The sequence below is a fragment of the Balaenoptera borealis genome, assembly GCF_965194805.1.
Source record: "Balaenoptera borealis genome assembly, chromosome: 14".
In the NCBI taxonomy this organism is placed as follows: domain Eukaryota; kingdom Metazoa; phylum Chordata; class Mammalia; order Artiodactyla; family Balaenopteridae; genus Balaenoptera; species Balaenoptera borealis.
In genome coordinates, this window is record NC_138875.1 from 82,004,075 (window position 1) to 82,023,404 (window position 19,330).

The 19,330-nt window shown below is 42.2% G+C and overlaps 1 protein-coding gene across 5 annotated transcripts in view; it reads right to left on the bottom strand.

Annotated features, from left to right (window-relative positions):
- The window catches only part of CIT (citron rho-interacting serine/threonine kinase), a 168,422-nt gene that overhangs the window by 110,795 nt on the left and 38,297 nt on the right, over positions 1 to 19,330 (bottom strand). For all 5 annotated transcript variants that reach the window (XM_082355799.1, XM_082355798.1, XM_082355797.1 and 2 more), the window contains 2 exons: positions 15,832 to 16,035; positions 14,227 to 14,380 (listed from right to left, as the gene is read on the bottom strand). In XM_082355799.1, the coding sequence (XP_082211925.1) occupies positions 14,227 to 14,380; positions 15,832 to 16,035 (358 nt within the window). The remainder of the gene's footprint in view (positions 1 to 14,226; positions 14,381 to 15,831; positions 16,036 to 19,330) is intronic.

Consider the following 19,330-nt stretch of genomic DNA (forward strand, 5'->3'; position numbering starts at 1 on the left):
GTTCCAGGTGCTTGAAATGTATCTATGAAGAAAACAGAAAAAATGTTCCTACCTGTTCTCTACCATCAATCATTTTGAACCTAAGTGCCAATGGCTAAATGAGCATTCAAGTGACAGGGTAAAATAAGTATCTTTTTAACATTCAGAGATTCAAGAGATTTATCAACCACAGACTAAGTTGAAAGAATTATTAGAATATATATTCAGATGAATAAAAATGTAAACCCTCCCCCCCCCTGCCAAAAAAGCAAACCCCAGACATCATAATAATTTCACCCACAATTACTGCAGCAGATATCCCTAACTTAGGGTTTCTTAACTGTGGCACCACCGACATCCGGATTAGAGAATGCGTTGTTGTAGAGGACTGCCATGTGTATGGTAGGGTGTTTAGCAGCGTCCCTGACCTCTACCCACTAGATGCCAATGCCGCCACAAGTCATGGCAACCAAAAATGCCTCCAGACACTGTCAAATGTCCCCTAGGGGGACAAAATTGCCTCCAGTTAAGAACCACTGCTCTAACAGATAAGGACTTTTAAAAACCATGACCATAATACCTTCATCACACCCAAAAAATTAATAGTAACTCCTTAACGTTATCTAATACCATGTTTTTGTTCAATTTTCTCCAGTTGTCCCCATAATATCTCTTTACATTTGATTTGTCTGACTCAGGATCCAATCAAGGTTCACACACTGATTTAGTTGGTATGTCTCAATCTATAATCACTGACCTTTTTTTTTTTTTAGTAGTATTTATTGGTTTAAGAAACTGGATCCCAATGTCCCTGCAGAATTTCCCACATTCTGGACTTGGTTGATTGTATCCTTGTGACATCATTTAACACATTTCTCTGTCCCCCATGTTTCCTGGAAACTGGCAGTTAAATCCAGGGCCATCTGTACACTCATATTCGATTTCTCTTGATGAGAATACTCCCCAGGATGTGCTGTCTACTTACTAGTCCATGACATTAGAGGGCACACATGTCTGCTTATCTTTCTTTGTGTGATGTTAAGAATGATCCATGGGGTCCAGTGAGATCAGCCTGGTCGCTCCCCCATGAGGCCCCCTCCCATCTTTCACTACATATCTCAGCAACCATGGATGATCACTGCCTAGAATCATTATTTTATTAAGGGCTGAAAAATGGTGGTTTTCTAATTTCATCATTCTTTCTACGTCTATTAGCACATTAACAATTTGGTTACCCTGGAATATAGTTCAAATATGAAGGCGTGATACATGCTTGGTTCTTTCCCTATACTTAGCAAAATTCAGAGTACTGAGGTGGGGGGGGGGGGGCCTTAGCAACCGCCAGAAGTGACCAATGAGACTTCTTTTTTCAGTTGCCACTATGAACGAGTGAATTTTCATATATGTCATGGGTTTCAAGCCACTGCAGTCTTTATGATGCTTATGTTGTCCCATCTTCGGCCAGGAGAAGCACCTCTACTAGATACTCTTGTCAGAAAAGTCAGCTCAGACTCTATTTTAGCTTTGGGGGCTACTTTCCAGTTTACAGGGGCGGGAAAAACACCACCCACCACCATCAGCCCCTAAGGAAGAAGCAAAGAGACAAACGTGGGGATATTCTATAAGACAATGACCTGGGTTCTTTGTCAAGTCAATGGCGTGGGGAAAAAAAATTATATATATCTACAGAATTTTTTAATTTAAAAAAATGTAAAAATGTAAGCCTATCTCCACAGCTAACTATACTCCAAGTTATGAGTGCCTTTAAATCCACCTGTTGGAGGGTTGGCAAGATGTGGAGGAACTGGATTTCTCCCACACTGTCGGTGGGAATGTAAAATGACACAACCACTTAGAAAAGTTTGGCAGTTTCTTAAAAAGTGAAGCATACACCTACCATATGATCTGGCCACTCTAATCCTAGATACTTACCCAAGAGACATGAATGCACATGTCCACAGACTTGCTCATAGAAGCTATATTTCAAAGAAACAACTCAAATGTCCATCAGCAGATGAATGGATAAACAAAATGTGGTATATCCATACAATGAACTGCGATACATGCTATAACATGGATGAATCTCAGAACAATGATGTTGAACGAAAGAAACCAGGCAAAAAAACAACATATTCTATGACTCAACTTATATAACATTTAGAAAATACAAACTAAACTACAGGGAGAGGGAATTCCCTGGTGGTCCAGTGGTTAGGACTCTGTGCTTTCACTCGATGCTTTCCCCAAATGAGGAACCAGGTTCGATCCCTGGTTGGGGAACTAAGGTCCTGCAAGCCATGCAATGCGGCCAAAAAAATTTAAAAATTAAAAAAAAAAAAGTACAGTGAGAGAAGGCAGATCAGTCATTGCCTGAGGCCTGAGGGGAAGTGGGGGGAGGGTGGTAGGGAAGGGTTACAAAGGGGCATGAAGAAACTTTAGGCGGTGACGGATGTTTATTATCCTGAGTGTGGTGATTTTTTCACAGGTATATACATATGTCAAAACTGAAACTGTGCACTTGAAATACATGTGCTTATTGTCTACCTATTATTTCTCAATAAAGCTGCTTCCGACCATTGGGACGGGAGAATATTTTGTCCCCAATCGTTCCTGGTCTAAGGAGCTTCCACTCAGGCTCCTTCACCCCATGAATGAACACATCTAGTCTCACCCCTTGACTCACTCCTCACCTAGGGAAGGAGGAAATCATCTGACTCAGCAGAGCTGGGCATTTATCGGGCTGTTGTACCGGAGACAGGGTTACCGTGCCTCAAAAGCAAGAGGCAGGCTCAACGCTTCCTAGGGTACTGCCTACACCCAGGCCTGGCGGGCACTCGGCCATCAGACGGCTCTTGCCCCTCCTCACCCACCAGGCCCACTGGGGCGAGGCCTCCTTGTCCATGAGAGAAGGCCCACCACGCTCCTCTGGTAGGGCGTAAATTTACTGGAGATCCCCATCAAAGGCTTTTGAGCGCCCCCCTTGCCCAGAGTAAAGTGGCTATTTTGGTCCCTGTGTGGCTATCAGTTCTTTGTGTGTGTCCTTTGTTAGTCAGAATTTTGAAGCTAGGAACAGTGGGTCGTGGTCCCCAAACTGCTGATGCTGTGGTTCAATGTTATCCTTTTCTTTCCATCCCCAGGGACCAACAGAGTCGGGCACTCTTTTCTAAAGTGAAGACACTGAAATTTGTTCCCAAACCCTCAGTGGCCATGAGTCACCTGGACCTCCTACTCTTCGTCGTCCAGTTCTGATCTCTCCTGACTCCTGCCAGCCTCCCTCTTTAGTTCTGTCCAAACTCCGCCCTCGGAAAATGAGCGTAAATGCAATCGCCGCACTTCACAGAATTGACTGGAAAGCTGGCTGCTGAATAGAGTCCCAGATGTTTAATATAATGTTGAATCTTTGGCCAAATCATTTCCATGTTTCCTGGAAAACCTTCCAAGCAAGTGAGAATTGAAGGGTTGAGGACTCCAATTTACGGGCTCTCTAACAAACCTATTCCCCGTTTCCCATCTTCTCCCAGGAAAGGCATGAATTTGCCTCACTTAGAAATGATTTCCTGAACTGGGATTTAGCACTGCAGCACTGGCTTACACCAAGAGGCGCCATGAGAAGCGGTCCTAGGGAAATCCCCAGGGCACGTATTCGAGGGGTGTGCTCCACCACGTCGCAAGGGTTCTCATTTTGGGGAACCCCATGTTGAAATTCCTCAGGGCTCAGTACCAGAAAATTGAGTCTTTTCTGAGCACACCATTCTGGATTTTTTTCTCATGGGACTGAAGCTCTTACAACTGTTCATATTCTCCTTTTCGCTTTGGCCACTAGGAGGCTGAGGATCCCAAATCCGTCCCCGTCTACCAATGTAACAGGAATTTGTTTGTTTTTACCATTAACCCTGACTCTATTTCCTTACCCTGATACTCCCTTCACCCAGATTTCTCCATTTATTTATTTTTCTCATTTTAGTATTGCAATTACCTCTAAAGTAAGCGATCTCAATTTATCTTGGAATAAAGTGGAATATTACATATTTTTAACCTCTCTGGAGGTAGCTTCTAAATTCAAACTAGAGGGGGAGATCCTAGAATCCTAATCCATAGGCATTTAGCTTTTTTTTTTTTTTTTTTTTTTGGCCACAATGTGCGGCTTGCAGGATCTTAGTTCCCTGACCAGGGATTGAACCCGGGGCCCCGGCAATGAAAGTGCCAAGTCCTAACCACTGGACCACCAGGAAATTCCCTGCTTTTAGCTCTTTTTAGCCTATTTTCTCCTATCAATAACTTACTCTATAAAATATAAAAATAAAAAAAATAAAAAAGCAGAACAATCCCCAAAAGACATACAAATATTTCCTCGTACATCTCTTAGCTTGTAAGAGCTACTGACCACGTCCCCATTTTTCCTTTTTTATGTTTTAGCAGGTGGTGCCCACATGCTCCTGGTCCAGTAAATTGAGTTTCTGCCATCACTATACCATCCCCTTGCCCTTCTACACTCCTCTCCCTCATGCTGATTCCTCAAACACCCCCCAGTTCCCCTTCCTCATTTCCTCCAGCCCCTGAAGTGACTGGGTGGGTGTCACACAGGGAGATACATTTAAAGGCCAACCCAGGCTAACAGAGAAATACATCTGCTGTCCTCCTCCAACTAGCTTGGAAATCAAAACAGGGCCAGAAACCTGCTCAACTGCTAGAAACCCCAAAACAAGCAGACCTTTAAAAGGCTCAAAACCAACACACACACACACACAGTGTACAAGTCACTGAGATAATGCTATTCTAAAAGCAGAACACCAAAAGAAATAAATGAAATATGCATGTCAAAACCATAAGGGGTTTTCATTTGAGAAGAGAGAACCACTCATCAGAACTCAATGTCAGGATGGCCAGTTCAAAGCATAAACATGGTGGGATTGTACAAAGACTTCTCCTTCATTTATTTCAATGATGCAGGAAAACAGCCTGACAATAAAAACTCCGGAATTCTTAGGAGGCAGTATAACAATGCCGTTGAGTACAGACTATACTGGTGTTTATATTAGCACACAGAATGTCTTGGAAAGTTACACAAGAAATTGACAATAATGGTTCACTTTAGGGAGAGGTACTGGGCATGTGGTGGGAAGGAGACAATTTTTCACTATTTAACCTTCTGTGTTGCTTGAATTTTTTTTTTTAATTTTTTTTATTTATTTTTGGCTGTGTTGGGTCTTCGTTTCTGTGCGAGGGCTTTCTCTTGTTGTGGCAAGCGGGGGCCACTCTTCATCGCGGTGCGCGGGCCTCTCACTATCACAGCCTCTCTTGTTGCGGAGCACGGGCTCCAGACGCGCAGGCTCAGCAGTTGTGGCTCACGGGCCCAGTTGCTCCGCGGCATGTGGGATCTTCCCAGACCAGGGCTCGAACCCGCTTACCCCTGCATTGGCAGGCAGACTCCCAACCACTGCGCGACCAGGGAAGCCCGAATTTTTTTTTTTTTTTTATCATGGACTGTACTGCTTTTTCAAATGAATTTTTAAAAAGCAAAGTGAACTTGGGAATTCCCTGGCGGTCCAGTGGTTAGGACGTTCTCACTGCCAAGGGCCTGGGTTCATTCCCTGGTCAGGGAACTAAGATCCCACTAGCTGCACGGCATGGCCCAAAAAAAAAAAAGCAAAGTGAACTTGGAGTCAGGGAGACCTGAGTTAGACTCTTACCACTGCCAACTACTGGTTCAACTACTGGCCCTTTGCCAGTGGCTTCATCTCTTTAGGCCTCAGTATCCTCATCTGTACTGTGGGCCCAAATATAGTGTCTACCTCATAGAGGTTTTAGGAGGAGTAAATAGGACAATAATATGCATAGTGTGCTTTGCAGGGCCCCTAGGCACATAGTAGGTACTCAGTAAAGGGCACGGCAATATAATACACACCTAAAAAGTGATAATGAAGGAAACGTAACCCATCATTAATTGAAAGTAAATATGGTTATACCGATTACCTTGTAATAACCTATGATAGAATATAATCTGCAAAAATACTGAATCACTATGCTGTACACCTGAAACCAACACAACATTGCAAACCAAAATATACTTCAATTAAAAAAAGAAAAAGTAAATACGGGACAAGAGTAATGGTGGGGGCAGGGGGTAGAAGGCATACAACTACCTTTTATACAACCACCTATTTGCTATCAGCAGGAAGAGATTAAGTTAAACCACCATCTCGAAAGATATGAAGGATGTACAGTCCATCTGAAAGAAAAGCTTTAAATTTGTCAAAAGCAGAGCCTAAAATCCAGCATTTCCAAGCAGTTCCATCCACCCGGGGAAGTCCTTAGCCAAAAAGCAGTCTCCCCTTACCCCGAGCCCAGAGAACAAAAGAAGGAGAACCCAGCCAAGATGAGCAAGAAACTCTAAGGCTGACAGATCTCGTTTTCTCCTTTTGCGGGGCTTCGCAAATGCTACACACGGGAATCTTATTCCTAGGGATCTTACTGAAGTGCAGCTTCTGACTCAGCAGGTCTGGGGTGGAGGGGAGCCTGAGTCTCTGCATCTCTAACAAGCTCCCAGGTGATATCAGTGATGCTGATACCATTGATCCATGGACCACACTCAGCGAAGCAGGGTCCCCCTGACCCCAGACTACGGTCCACTGCTGGTTAGCAATGGCAGTCTTGAGTGATTCTGATTCCTGTGATATTCTCTCTCCTGGTAACTATCTGACCAATTCTTCTACAACAATGGTTCTCAACTAGGAGCGGCTGTACGCCCCAAGGGACACTGGGCAAATGTCTGGAGACATTTTGGGTTGTCACAGGGGGCAGAGTGCTACTGGCATCTGTGGGAGCTGCTAAACATCCTGCAATTCACAGAACAGTCCCTGAACAAATAATTACCTGGTCCTCAATGTCAACAGTGTCGAGGTTGAGAAACTACATAACCTAGAATAAACAGAAAACATGAATCAAGTCCTCTCAATTCACCTTGAGACTATAAATCACAATTTTAGAAGTGAGGACTTCCCTGTGGCACAGTGGTTAAGTGTCCACCGGCCAATGAAGGGGACACGAGTTCGAGCCCTGGTCCGGGAAGATCCCACGTGCCACAGAGCAACAAAGCCTGTGCACCACATCTACTGAGCCTGCGCTCTAGAGCCCGTGCGCCACAACTACTGAGCCTGCGTGCCACAACTACTGAAGCCCACACACCTAGAGCCTGTGCTCCACAAGAGAAGCCACCGCAATGAGAAGCACATGCACCACAACAAGGAGTAGCCCCCGCTCGCAGCAACTAGAGAAAGCCCGCACGCAGCAACGAAGACCCAATGCAGCCAAAAATAAATAAATAAAATATAAATAAATAGAACAGCTTTATAAAAAAAAAAATTTTAGAAGTGAGTCATCGATCCAACGTGGTCCTTTCCCAGGCTAGATCTGAGGCATGGGGAGGGTAATAGATTAGCAGAAAGAAGGGGGTGCTGTATATGGGGAAGGGGTGACTGGGTCACAGTCTACATTTTGTTTAAGATCAAGCATATGTGGTTCAGTAAGCCAGTGGGTGACCTACTAAGCATTCAACTTTCTACTTTTTTGGTTTTTTCGCCACACCACACTGCTTGCAGGATCTTAGTTCCCTAACCAGTGATTGAACCTGGGCCCACGGCAGTGAAAGTGCAGAGTCCTAACCACTGGACCACCAGGGAATTCCCAAACTTCCTACCATTATGTGGTATGGCAATTTAAACAGGACTACAGCTCTATTTAAGCAAGGGACCTATAACTTAGACTGTAAGTTCCCTGAAAGCAGGGGTGTATCCAAATTTATTCATCAATAGAGCTACAGCACCTAACATAGCACATAGCACTTAGCATGTAGCACTCAGATATCATGATGAATCTTGTAGATTCAAAATTGCTACAAATTCCAAATGTGCTTGAACATACACAGAGACTAAAGAGCGGTTTATTATTTGTCATCACCACAAACATCATTAATAACAATTATTTATGCTAAGGCATGCATGGTATCGCTCTAAGAGCACGAGCTCTAGAACCACCCAGACCTCAACCCAAATCTAGACCCTCTCTCTCACTTGCTATATGACCTGGGACAAGTTACCACAGTGTACATATCTGTAGAATGGGTACAATAATCCTTACCTCTGAATTGTTTTGAAGTAACGTAGCATAATATACTTAAATACCTGGTGGTTGACACAGAACAGCTGCTACTTAACCAGTGTTTCCTATCAGACTGAAGGACTGAAATAAAACACCCAGTGAGTCTCACGGTGCTGATTTCTACACGCAACAATAAGTGAGAATTTCACCCGAGGCTAGGAAGCCACAGAATCCTTTTCCTTTAAACCAAAGGCCATCATCTCTCAGGTTTATAGAGCAATCACAGGGTTGTGCATCTGCGGTTTCACTACGGCCATTCGGGGGCCAGGTAGTGAATAATGATCAACGAAAAAGGAACCTCTTCAGCAGGGGAAAATCTCAGGGCAGATCAGCACGCGACCACCTCTGAGTCACTACCAGATGGAAATGAAACGTACTCTCTGTAACAAATGCTAAGGACCTGGAAACTCAAGAGTGATTTTGCAAGAACTGTGCCTTTCTGAAAAGAGTGAAAGGAAGATGATTCAAAAGAGAAGAAGGCCGAGTCATAAGCAACAGACAAAACAAGTTCTCTAGAGCATTAGCCATAGATGCTCTAGGAAACAATCTACAATCAACACTCTCATTAAGCGTTTCTCACTGTCAAGACAACGCTGGTTTGGATGAAAGGTGCAAGCGTGCTGGTTCCATTGACATCACTATGCCTTTGGGGGAAGACATTTTAAAAGATGTGAGTAGAAGGGCACACCTGACAGTAAAACTCTCCCACTGACACGAGCAGGTGCATGATGCCAGGAAAGGTAGGCATAACCCCAAAGGCACGAAAGAGGGGGTCTGATTGGTTTCAACTTTCCAGAAGCCCAGAAAATCAGGCGGGGGGTACAATCAGACTCCTGCCCAATATCTGCAGCATCGCTCGAATTGCACAGCTCAGGGCAGCTAGTATACTTAAGAGGCCCCCTACTAAAACTTGGAAAGCAGCCTTGAAATAATAGTAATAAGCAGCTAAAAACTCAACTTTACATCTGATCACATGAGGCTGGGAATGAAACATCAGGGTAATAGGTGCACGGTAACCCATGAGAGTGGCAGTAACTCATCAGAGAGCTCTTGACTTGCTGGGAGAATAAACATTCCTGAACTAGGTCAGATTCCTGATTCACGTGGTGTTGCCCACAGCAACTCCAAGGGGCAGGACCCAAGAAGGTGCAGATGCTCCATCTGACCTCAGGGGTCAAAGCCAAGGCATGTCCTAGTTTCTCCCAGTAGCCACTCCCAATTCTGTCACTCATGAACTTGCCCAGACCCTTCTTAAATTGCATTTATATATCCTCCCAGGACCACCTCTTGAGATAATGAGTTTTAGAAGATTATTACCTGCTGCGTTAAGCGCTACTTCCTTTCATTGGTTACAACAAGAAAAAGAAGAATTAGGGATGAAATAGCAGAAAGGCTAATGTTGCTTTCATCAAGGGACAATCTTGTGCGTGGAAAGTGGAAATATTCAACAGCCTGTAACCACAAGGCATTTGAGCAGCAACCAGGAACTCGGGAAACCTAATGACTTCAAGTGCTTTGGTTGATGAGAGTCACTCAATGTGTGTCTATGAGAAACAGGACTAGACAAAGGCATAATTTCTGTTAGAGTTACCTAGTAGAAAATAGCTCAAATGGCATGGAGTCCAGCAATGTTTTCAATCACAAACCCTGAGCTGACTGCAAATACACAAGGACCAGAGGTTGGTGAAAAGCAGTAAAATCTGCTGGGAGACACTGAAAATTAATACCATAGGACTCTGTGCAGTCAGGGCTGCCATGGACCCTCCGGGAAAAGGCCCTCCCAACCCTCAGGGGGCATGGAGATCCCACCCACTGGCTGAGCTACACTAAGCATCTCAGCCATGATAAGTCACATCAACTGCAAACATTCTAATTGCAATAGGGTACGCTGGGTTGATTCCTGGAACAGAAAAGGGACATGTGTGGGGAAACTGGTGAAACGGGAATAAAGTCGAAGTTTAATTAATAGTTATGTACTAATGCTAATCCTATTTTGACAAATGTGGTGTTGTTATGTAGGATGCTAACATTAAGGGAAACTGGGAAAAGGGTGTGTGGGAACACTCTGTACTATCTTTGCAACTTCTCTATAAATCTGATATTATTCCAAAGTAAAACGTTTATTTAAATTGCAAGAAATTGGGAGTTCCCTGATGGTCCAGTGGTTAGGACTCAGCGCTTTCACTGTCGGGGGCCTGGGTTCAACCCCTGGTCAGGGAACTAAGATCCTGCAAGCCGCACAGTGCGGCCAAGAAATAAAAATAAAAATAATCAATTAATTAATTAATTTTAAAAAGAAAATAAATTACAAGAAATTTTCTTTAAGGCAAACATATTTCATGACTCTTCCGAACCACTATATTGGGACTTGTATTTTAAAAACCGTCAAGAGGGACTTCCCTGGTGGTGCAGTGGTTAAGAATCCGCCTGCCAATGCAAGGGACATGGGTTTGAGCCCTGGTCCGGGAAGATCCCACATGCTGCGGAGCAACTAAGCACGTGTGCCACAACTACTGAGCCTGCACTCTAGAGCCCATGAGCCACAACTACTGAGCCCATGTGCCACAACTACTGAAGCCCACGCGCCTAGAGCCTGTGCTCTGCAACAAAAGAAGACACCACAATGAGAAGCCTGTGCACCACAACGAAGAGTAGCCCCTGCTTGCCGCAACTAGAGAAAGCCCGTGCGTAGCAACGAAGACCCAACACAGCCAAAAGTAAATAAATAAAATAAATAAATTTATAAAAAAAAAAAAACCACCAAGAGTTTCTGTTAAGAGTTTTAGAATCAGGATTCAAGGCAAAGGACATGAAAAGACATTTTTCTAAAGAAGACATACAAATGACCAACAGGTATATGAAAAGGTGGTCAACATCACTAATCATCAGGGAAATGTAAATCAGAACCACAATGAGATATCACTTCATACCTGTTAGGATGGCTATCATCAAAAAGATAAGAGATAATCACTATTGGCGAGGATGTGGAGAAAAGGGACTCCTTGTGCACTGTTGGTAGGAATATAAATTGGTGCAGCCACTATGGAAACAGTATAGAGGTTGCTCAAAAAACTAAAAATAGAACTATCATGTGATCCAGGAATCCCTCTTCTGGGTATACACCCAAAGAAAACGAAATCAGTACCTCTAAGAGCTATCTGTGCTCTCACGTTCATGACAGCATTATTCACAGTAGCCAAGATATGGAAACAACTAAAGTGTCCATCAGTGGACGAATGGATATTTACATATGTGTGATGGAATATTACTCAGCCTTAAAAAAAGAAGGAAATCCTGCCATTTGCAACAATATGGATGAACCTGGAGGTCATGGTGCAAAGGGCAATATGACAGGCACAGAAAGAAAAAAACTACATGATCTCACTCATGTGGAATCTAAAAAAGTCGAATACATAGAAGCACAGAGTAGAAAGATGGTTACTAGGGGTGGGGAGGTGGGGGAAATGGGGAGATTCTGGTCATAGGGTACAAAGTTGGAGTGAGGTAGGAAGAATAAGTCCTAGAGATCTAATGTACAGTGTGATGACTACACTTAATAATACTGTAGTGAATACTGAAAATTTGTTAAGAGAGTAGATTCCAGGTGCTCTCATAAAAGAGAGAAAGAAAAAAAGAAAGGGAGGGAGGGAAAGACAGAGAGAGAGGAGGGAGGGAAAGACAGAGAGAGAGGAGAGAGGAGGGAGGGAGGGAGGAAACTATGTTAATTAGCTTCACTGTAGTAATCATTCCACCATGTACATGTATGTGTATCAAATCACTACGTTGTACACCGTAAACACATACAATTTTTATTTTAAAAAATAAATTTAAAAAAAGAATCAGGGGCTTCCCTGGTGGCGCAGTGGTTGAGAATCTGCCTGCCAATGCAGGGGACACGGGTTCGAGCCCTGGTCTGGGAAGATCCCACATGGCACGGAGCAACTGGGCCCGTGAGCCACAATTACTGAGCCTGCGCGTCTGGAGCCTGTGCTCCGCAACAAGAGAGGCCGCGATGGTGAGAGGCCCGCGCACCGCGATGAAGAGTGGTCCCCACTTGCCGCAACTAGAGAAAGCCCTCGCACAGAAACGAAGACTCAACACAGTCATAAATAAATAAATAAATAAATAAATAAATAAATAAATAAATAAACGAACGTGAATTTCTTTTAAAAAAAAAAAAAATCAGGATTCAGCTGGGTGAGAATTCCCTCATATGAACTGGGTGTGGGAGGGAGAGAAACATGTTAAAGATAAGGAAAAACTAAGTGGATATTTATCAGGATATGGAAACATTAAGCAGGACCACAGGAGACATGGTGAGTCAAGTGTGGAGGCAACAAGTGTGAAGATGACCAAGACTGCAGTGACCCATCCCAGAGTCATCTCATCCCAGTGATAACCATGACCTTCCACAAGATGGGCCTCATGATGGACAGCAGGGGCCACGCTCTACGCCAACACATATCCTCCCCGGGCACTATGTATTATAATTTACAGAACAGTACTTACCCTCGTAAGCCCAACAAGCCTAAAACCAATAAACAGCCTGAGAGGAAAAGACTAGAACGAAATCTGAGAATTCTGACATGATACCAAAAACATCATGAAGGTTTACCAAAATACAGAATAAAGTTACCTGTGTAATTAATCACCGTTCACTGACTTACTAGAGTGAAGATACATCATTAGACATCATCGGCAAGGGCAGGCATAAAAAAAATGAACTTTCTTATTCAAGAAGATTACAGAGATAAGGTAAGGCCAGAAAAGATTAAGTATCTGAGCAGCATCAAAAAGAAACTGTTTCAAAAAAAAAAAAAAAAAAAAAGAAACTGTTTCAAATCTTTCCAAAAGCAAAAAAGGAAGACCACACTGAAAACATATTGCTGCGGGAATTTCAGAATTCCCTGACGGTCCTGTGGTCCTGTAGGACTCGGTGCTTTCACTGCTGAGGGTGCAGGTTCAACCCCTGGTCAGGATATAACGAATATCCCACAAGCCACTCGGAGCAGTCAGAAAAAACAAAAAACATATTGCTGGTTAAAAGCTCTGAACCTTGGAGGTCTGGGGATTGGTGCCTAAGGATTTGAAAAGTACAGTGATGTCGCTCCCGGAAGAAAAAAAAAAATGCCAAGAGCGATTTATGGAAATACAGCCTACTTAAATATTTTGGCAGGGGGTCAGAGAAACCATCAAAATGGCTTTCAACTGGACAATACTGGCTGTTAACCCAACTCATACATTCCGGCTAAAGGTACAAGAGGTTATAATTACAATACGGCTCCAACTAGAAGCCTGGTTTTGACACCTAGAAATGGATTCCATTTCCCTATCAGGAGGGAAATCACTAAAAATCAAACACTCAACCAGGCCAACTGCTTTCCTACAGACCCTAATCTACGCTAATCACTGGGTCAGGTCATTAGATCACATTCAATCAACAACACATCCAAGAATAAAAAGGTTAAAAAAAAAAAATCACCTATTTGTAAAACACCAAGCATTTTGGATTTGTTGATAATCAGGTCTTTGTTTTTAATGAATTTAGTTTGCACTAATTGATAACAAAGCGATGTATGAATGAATCCACTGTGCATGTGCATTATAGGTTTTACATGCTTGTGAGCAAAGACAAATATTTTAGAGGGTAACGAACACAGCAAGGCATTCATGGCTTTAGGGCAGGCTTGGCCATTAGCAGAGCAACCCTGGCACTTTGCCTAATCTGAGTCTTTTTCCTAATCTTGTGAACGAAATAGTTAGGTCCACTCTTCCTCTGGGAAGAAATTCTGTCAAACCAAGTGACAACCTTCAATCTCTATCAATCTGTACCTCTAATGTACTGAGGGGTAATATTCCAAAGGCCACATAAACACAGAGTTTGATAAGTGACCCAGTTCTGTGCCAACAATGTTAAAGAAGAAGTATTACTAAAGACAGCTACATCATTACCCTTTTCTATTCCTATAGATAATTTAAACCCTTACTTATATAATTTATACCAGCTTCTGTGGGCCAGAGTAATTTCAGATCATTCTTAAGCATTTCTTAATCCCAACACTGGAAGTGAAGGAACACGACTCTACTTACAGTTTCGAATGTTACTCCAGTCGATTTTAGAGAAGAAAGGATGACAGCAAAGGCCTTCAAACTTCAGTCTCTCTTTCTGGCCACACAACAAACTTTGGATCAGATCAAGTAATTCACTGCTAACTTTGGGATCATCTGGAAACTTCAAAAACCGCTATTTCAAAAAAAAAAAAATTATTATTATTCCCTTAGCAAATTCAGCTTCTCATATCTCCAAGTTAAAAAAGTAATTCTCGTATATGCAAGTTTCTTTCTTTTTTTTTTTTTTAAGAAGGAAGTTTTATGCCCTCTTAACTTGGGACCAAAGGCATGTTCCCAAAATAAACAGCCTGTTCATATCAATAGGCCTAGCTCCCTTGCAAGGGTTCAATACCTTTCATAACTTGATCCCTGTACCCTCTCCCATCTCATCTAGCTACACTCCCCACCTCGCTGTTTGCCATCCAACAATAATGAGCTATTTAAAGCTGTCTGAACAAATCACTCTGTCCTCTCTGCCCAGAAGGCCCTCCCCAACCTCAGCCCCTCTTCCCTGCCTACCTCCTGGCCTCCCTCTCCCACCCTATCACTCACTCCCTCCTGCGTGCTCCCCGTGTTCTGCTTTTGCACGTACACAGTGTATTTTGATTTCTGTGTGATGATGGAGAAAGAAGGCCGAGAGGGCCTTTCTCCTTCTTGCCCATCACTGCAAACCTGGTACCTAACACCGAACAGTGCCTACTGCAATTCACTCGTTACTGAATGAATGGATGGAAATGAAGGAAACAAATGAGCCCCAAGCATCATCTCAGGGGAAACTTTAACTCAGGAGTAGACTCAGGAATAACAAATAATGTATGTATGTATTAAGCATACAAAAAGTGTATTATACGTAGAAAAATATGCATTAAGCATCCCAGGAAGAAATTGGATGATATATAAAAACCTGTGAAATAAATTCTCTTTTTCCTACTGGTTGAAACTAAAACATAGATATTCATCATATCCTTAAGAAATGGGCTTACTATAGTGACAAATACAGTTATTAGAAAATAGGTTTAATTCTACTTTATGTATCTATTACTGTATTTCTAATCCATGTCTTTGACTTTTACTACCATACTTGACAGACAGCAGTACTAAGAAGCAGTATAGCATATAAGAACATGGATTTCAAAGCCAGACTGCCTGTGCTGTTTTGGGCAAGTTACTTCACCACTCTGTGCTTTGGCTTCCTCATCTGTAAAATGAAAATAATAATATCATCTACCTCACAGGATTGTTTGAGGATTAGCCAAGTTAATGAACTATATTTCACAAATTCTAAGACTCCCATTTTATTCACATTTAACAACACTGAAATCAATGAAATATCCTAGATTAATGGGCAGCAGTTTTTCCTTTTTAATGGTACATAAAATGATGGCATAAGCTTACAATTACTGGCAGCTGAGAGTCAATATAATACAATTAATAGAGCATTTAGAACCGCTTTTGGCGTAAAGCTCTATATAAAGTAGTTGCTGTTGTTGTTATCCAGAACTGCTGGTTTACATTATAAACGTTCATTCGCACAATTTTAAACATTTCTCAATATTACTTCAAAATCTAATAATGGCTCTTTACCTGGAAATTCATGATGTTACTGAAGGTTCTGGCTGAGGTTCCCTCAGTGAATGGGGACCTTCCATAAACCATCTCATAAGCAATAACTCCCACCGACCACCAATCACAGTCTAGGCCATAGGCACCTTTTCCGTCCCCATTCATGACGGTCAACACTTCAGGGGCCATGTAATCTGGGGTCCCAACTGGGAGTTTGGCATTCACCTGGAAACCCATAAATAAAATGAACACAGCAAATTTTCAATTATCCTCAAATGGATTGCCAACAGCCGCAATTCAGACATAAGCTGATTTGCCACTGATTACTATTCTCCCAGGCACTTGAACTTTCTGTCAAGTGGCACAGCAACAGGAAAAGCAAATGATTCACTAACGTTAAAAAAAAAAAAAAAAAGCACATAATATAATCCAAAGGCAAAGGGCCCAGGGTTGTTGATGATATATACTGTTTAGTTACACAAATGAGAGTTGGGTATATACCTGGAAAGGAAGATGTCGTTCCTGATACATCTTACTGATATGACAGAACTTCTCTTATTTATGAAAACAGTAAAACGATAACAACATGTAAAGAGGAATCTAAAAGATCAATCTACTCATTATTGAAAAACTGGCAACACAATATTGCAAGCATGTGTTATATCTCAAGTTTAAATATTTGGAGTCAACATTCCTATTCGGCCCACCCGCTGGGGTGATAAATAAATGATAAATAATTTCCACCACAGGTCAAATGTTAATGAGTTCATTTTCCTCACCCCCAACTCCCATTTCTGTGGTTCCCTCCCCACTGTTCAGAGACACAGAGCCCTCCAATCCTATGGTACTGAAGCACCTGACCTTGACAAAGAAATATCAGGACGATGTAGGAGGTCTTTTTATAAAGCTAATATATTCCATTTAAAGAACTGTCCTTATTTGAGAATTTGTCCTTCTGACTGGTTTAGTGTTTAAACATCCTTTGTTTCTTGAAATGATGCAGATGAAAAGGGTATGTTTTCTGCCCCTCACCCCCACTCCTTCCTAGGCAACCTAGTAAGCTGGCAAACTTTTGGTCTTCAAAATTGTCTTGAAGTTTTATTGAATCATGAAATTTGAAGTCTAAGGATCACCTCTCTAACCTTATTCCCCATCAGAACGGAGAGGGCCTGATGTTCGTCACATATTGGGTTGACCAGTTGTCCAATAACCCTACATCTAAAAAGGCTTCTCTCACAGCAGCTGCTACATGGTGCAAAAGAACTCTCTCCCCATTAAAGGGTGTTAATTGCCCCTGAGTGAGCTGAGAGATTTTATAGGTATGGCCACCTACCTTTAAGGCTGGGCTTTATATCAAGAAAGTCAATTTGCTTTGTTTTGCTTTGCTTTGATTTGATTTGAATGGAGATTGAGAGGAAAGTCAATGTTTAGAGAAGATGCTAGGAGGTCTCCCTTCCCCAGTGATGAAGACCCAAGCTCTTCCAGCCCGAAACTTTAACCTGGTCTGTTCCTCTGCCTCAAAGACCCATTGTTATAGGAAACAAACTGATTGTCCCTACTCCCTCTCTTTTCACCCCTTCCCTCAGGCCCATCACAGGCTTTTGTCAAACCCTAAACCCAGAAAGCAGTGAGATACTGTTATTCTTGACACCAGTCAGCCATCACTTTGAGCAATAGGACTTCCACTGCGAACACATGCCTGGGAAAGTCAGATGGTCACGCCACCCAAGAAACCCACAGGCCTGTGCTGAGGGACTAAAGTGAGGAGAAAGGAGAAAATATTTGGTCTAAGACAGGACACCTTAAGCTTGAGGAACTGAGTGTAGCTTAGGTCAAGGGGAGGCCTTGATGTTGGGAAGCCTGAGCCAAGACTTCTGTCTTTTAATGTGGGTGTGTTAATGAGCTCAGCACAAAACTGAGATTAAATTACAAGATTTTTGGGGGGGGGGGGGAAATCCTGAATGCTGACAACTAGAAATAAATATCTTTTCTTTTTTTAATTGGGGTATAGTTGTTTTACAATATCTTTAAAATATCAAAACAAGAGAAGGAAAACTGTAACATCTTGGTTTGACTAGGTATTGGTAATGCCACTCTATTGTTGAGTAAATGCTTACCCTTTATGCCTAATTATTTTGCAGAACCATTAATACACAATCCTCAAATATTCATCATTTCTATGTATTAGATTTTATTTTATCATCACACTAGATTGTTTGGGGATATTCAGTTCTCCTGAATATCCTTAGGAGATGGCAGCTCCCAGGGCTTGGTCACTTATTCACAACTAAAGAGTTGAAAGGAAGTTGACTGGGTCATGTTTATCAGCATGCCTCATTTTCAAACTAATAGTTAGACTTACTGTCAATGCCTCATTTTCAAACTAATGGTTAGACTTACCAAAGAGTCGGATAACTCCACAACTGTTTTTGCCCCATAACAGGTATGTGATTATACACATTTATGTCTAACAATTTTGTAAATTTCCAAAATTAAAAAAAAATTCCCTAGCTTGCTTTCTGTACCTCTCCTACCACAGTAATTAATATCAATTAACAAAGACTTTTAATGAAAATTAATGGCTACTAAGTTTCCATTAGCTACTGACCTCCAAGTACATTAAGCCTGTTCAACATGTAATCTGACATATCTTGATAAGGATTTTGCAAGATCCTCTCACTCTCCTCTGGTGGCAATTCACAGCCAGCTAATCTGGGTGAGATATTAAAAGTGGGACCGTGTACTAGGAGCGCAGCCTGCCTGCAGTACAACCATCTGACAAGGCCCCAGTTTTACTGAACTTTAATTTTCCCTGTATTGACAGGGAAGAAAATATACCAGTTCAGGAGGAGACAACAACAAAATGACTAGGAGACAGAAGAGTCTGTCACGTTTTGTAGAGACAGAGGGTTGAAAAGAAAAGGAGGGAAGGAGGGGATTAACCCAGCAGATTCTTTTACAAAATCTAGCAGATTCTTTTACAAGCAGAAAGCAGACGGAGAAGAAGGTAAGAAAACCAGTCTTCCTCCTCCCAATCCCCTTCCTGTAAAAATGCTTATACGTAAAACTGTTTCAACCTAACTTTACTTCTCTAGCTGCCCAGGGCATAAACATACACCTGCAGAAGCAGCGGGGAAAAATATTCTCGCTATGTTGTTCCTCTCGTGGAAAAGTAATAAAATCTTTTCACTCCTCCATAAATCTCAAAAAGGGCTACCTCCTATGGGTTTCCAACTGCTAAATGGTAGTGATTATCACTTAACATGCTATATAATGCTCTTTATTTATAATCTCCTTACAACTGTTTTCACAAGAGCTGAGTGAGACAGATTGGAACAGTTAGCTGTTTGCCATTCTCTGAGATTCTAATAAGGTGAAGTGGGTGACATCTCTGCTCAATACCCAAACTTCCAGGCAGTATGGTCCACCTGGAGGAACATAATGAAAATACTCCCAAGCAACATTCTGGCTAAAAAGCTTAAATAAAGACAATGGAAGATGGGAAACTCAACAGATCTAA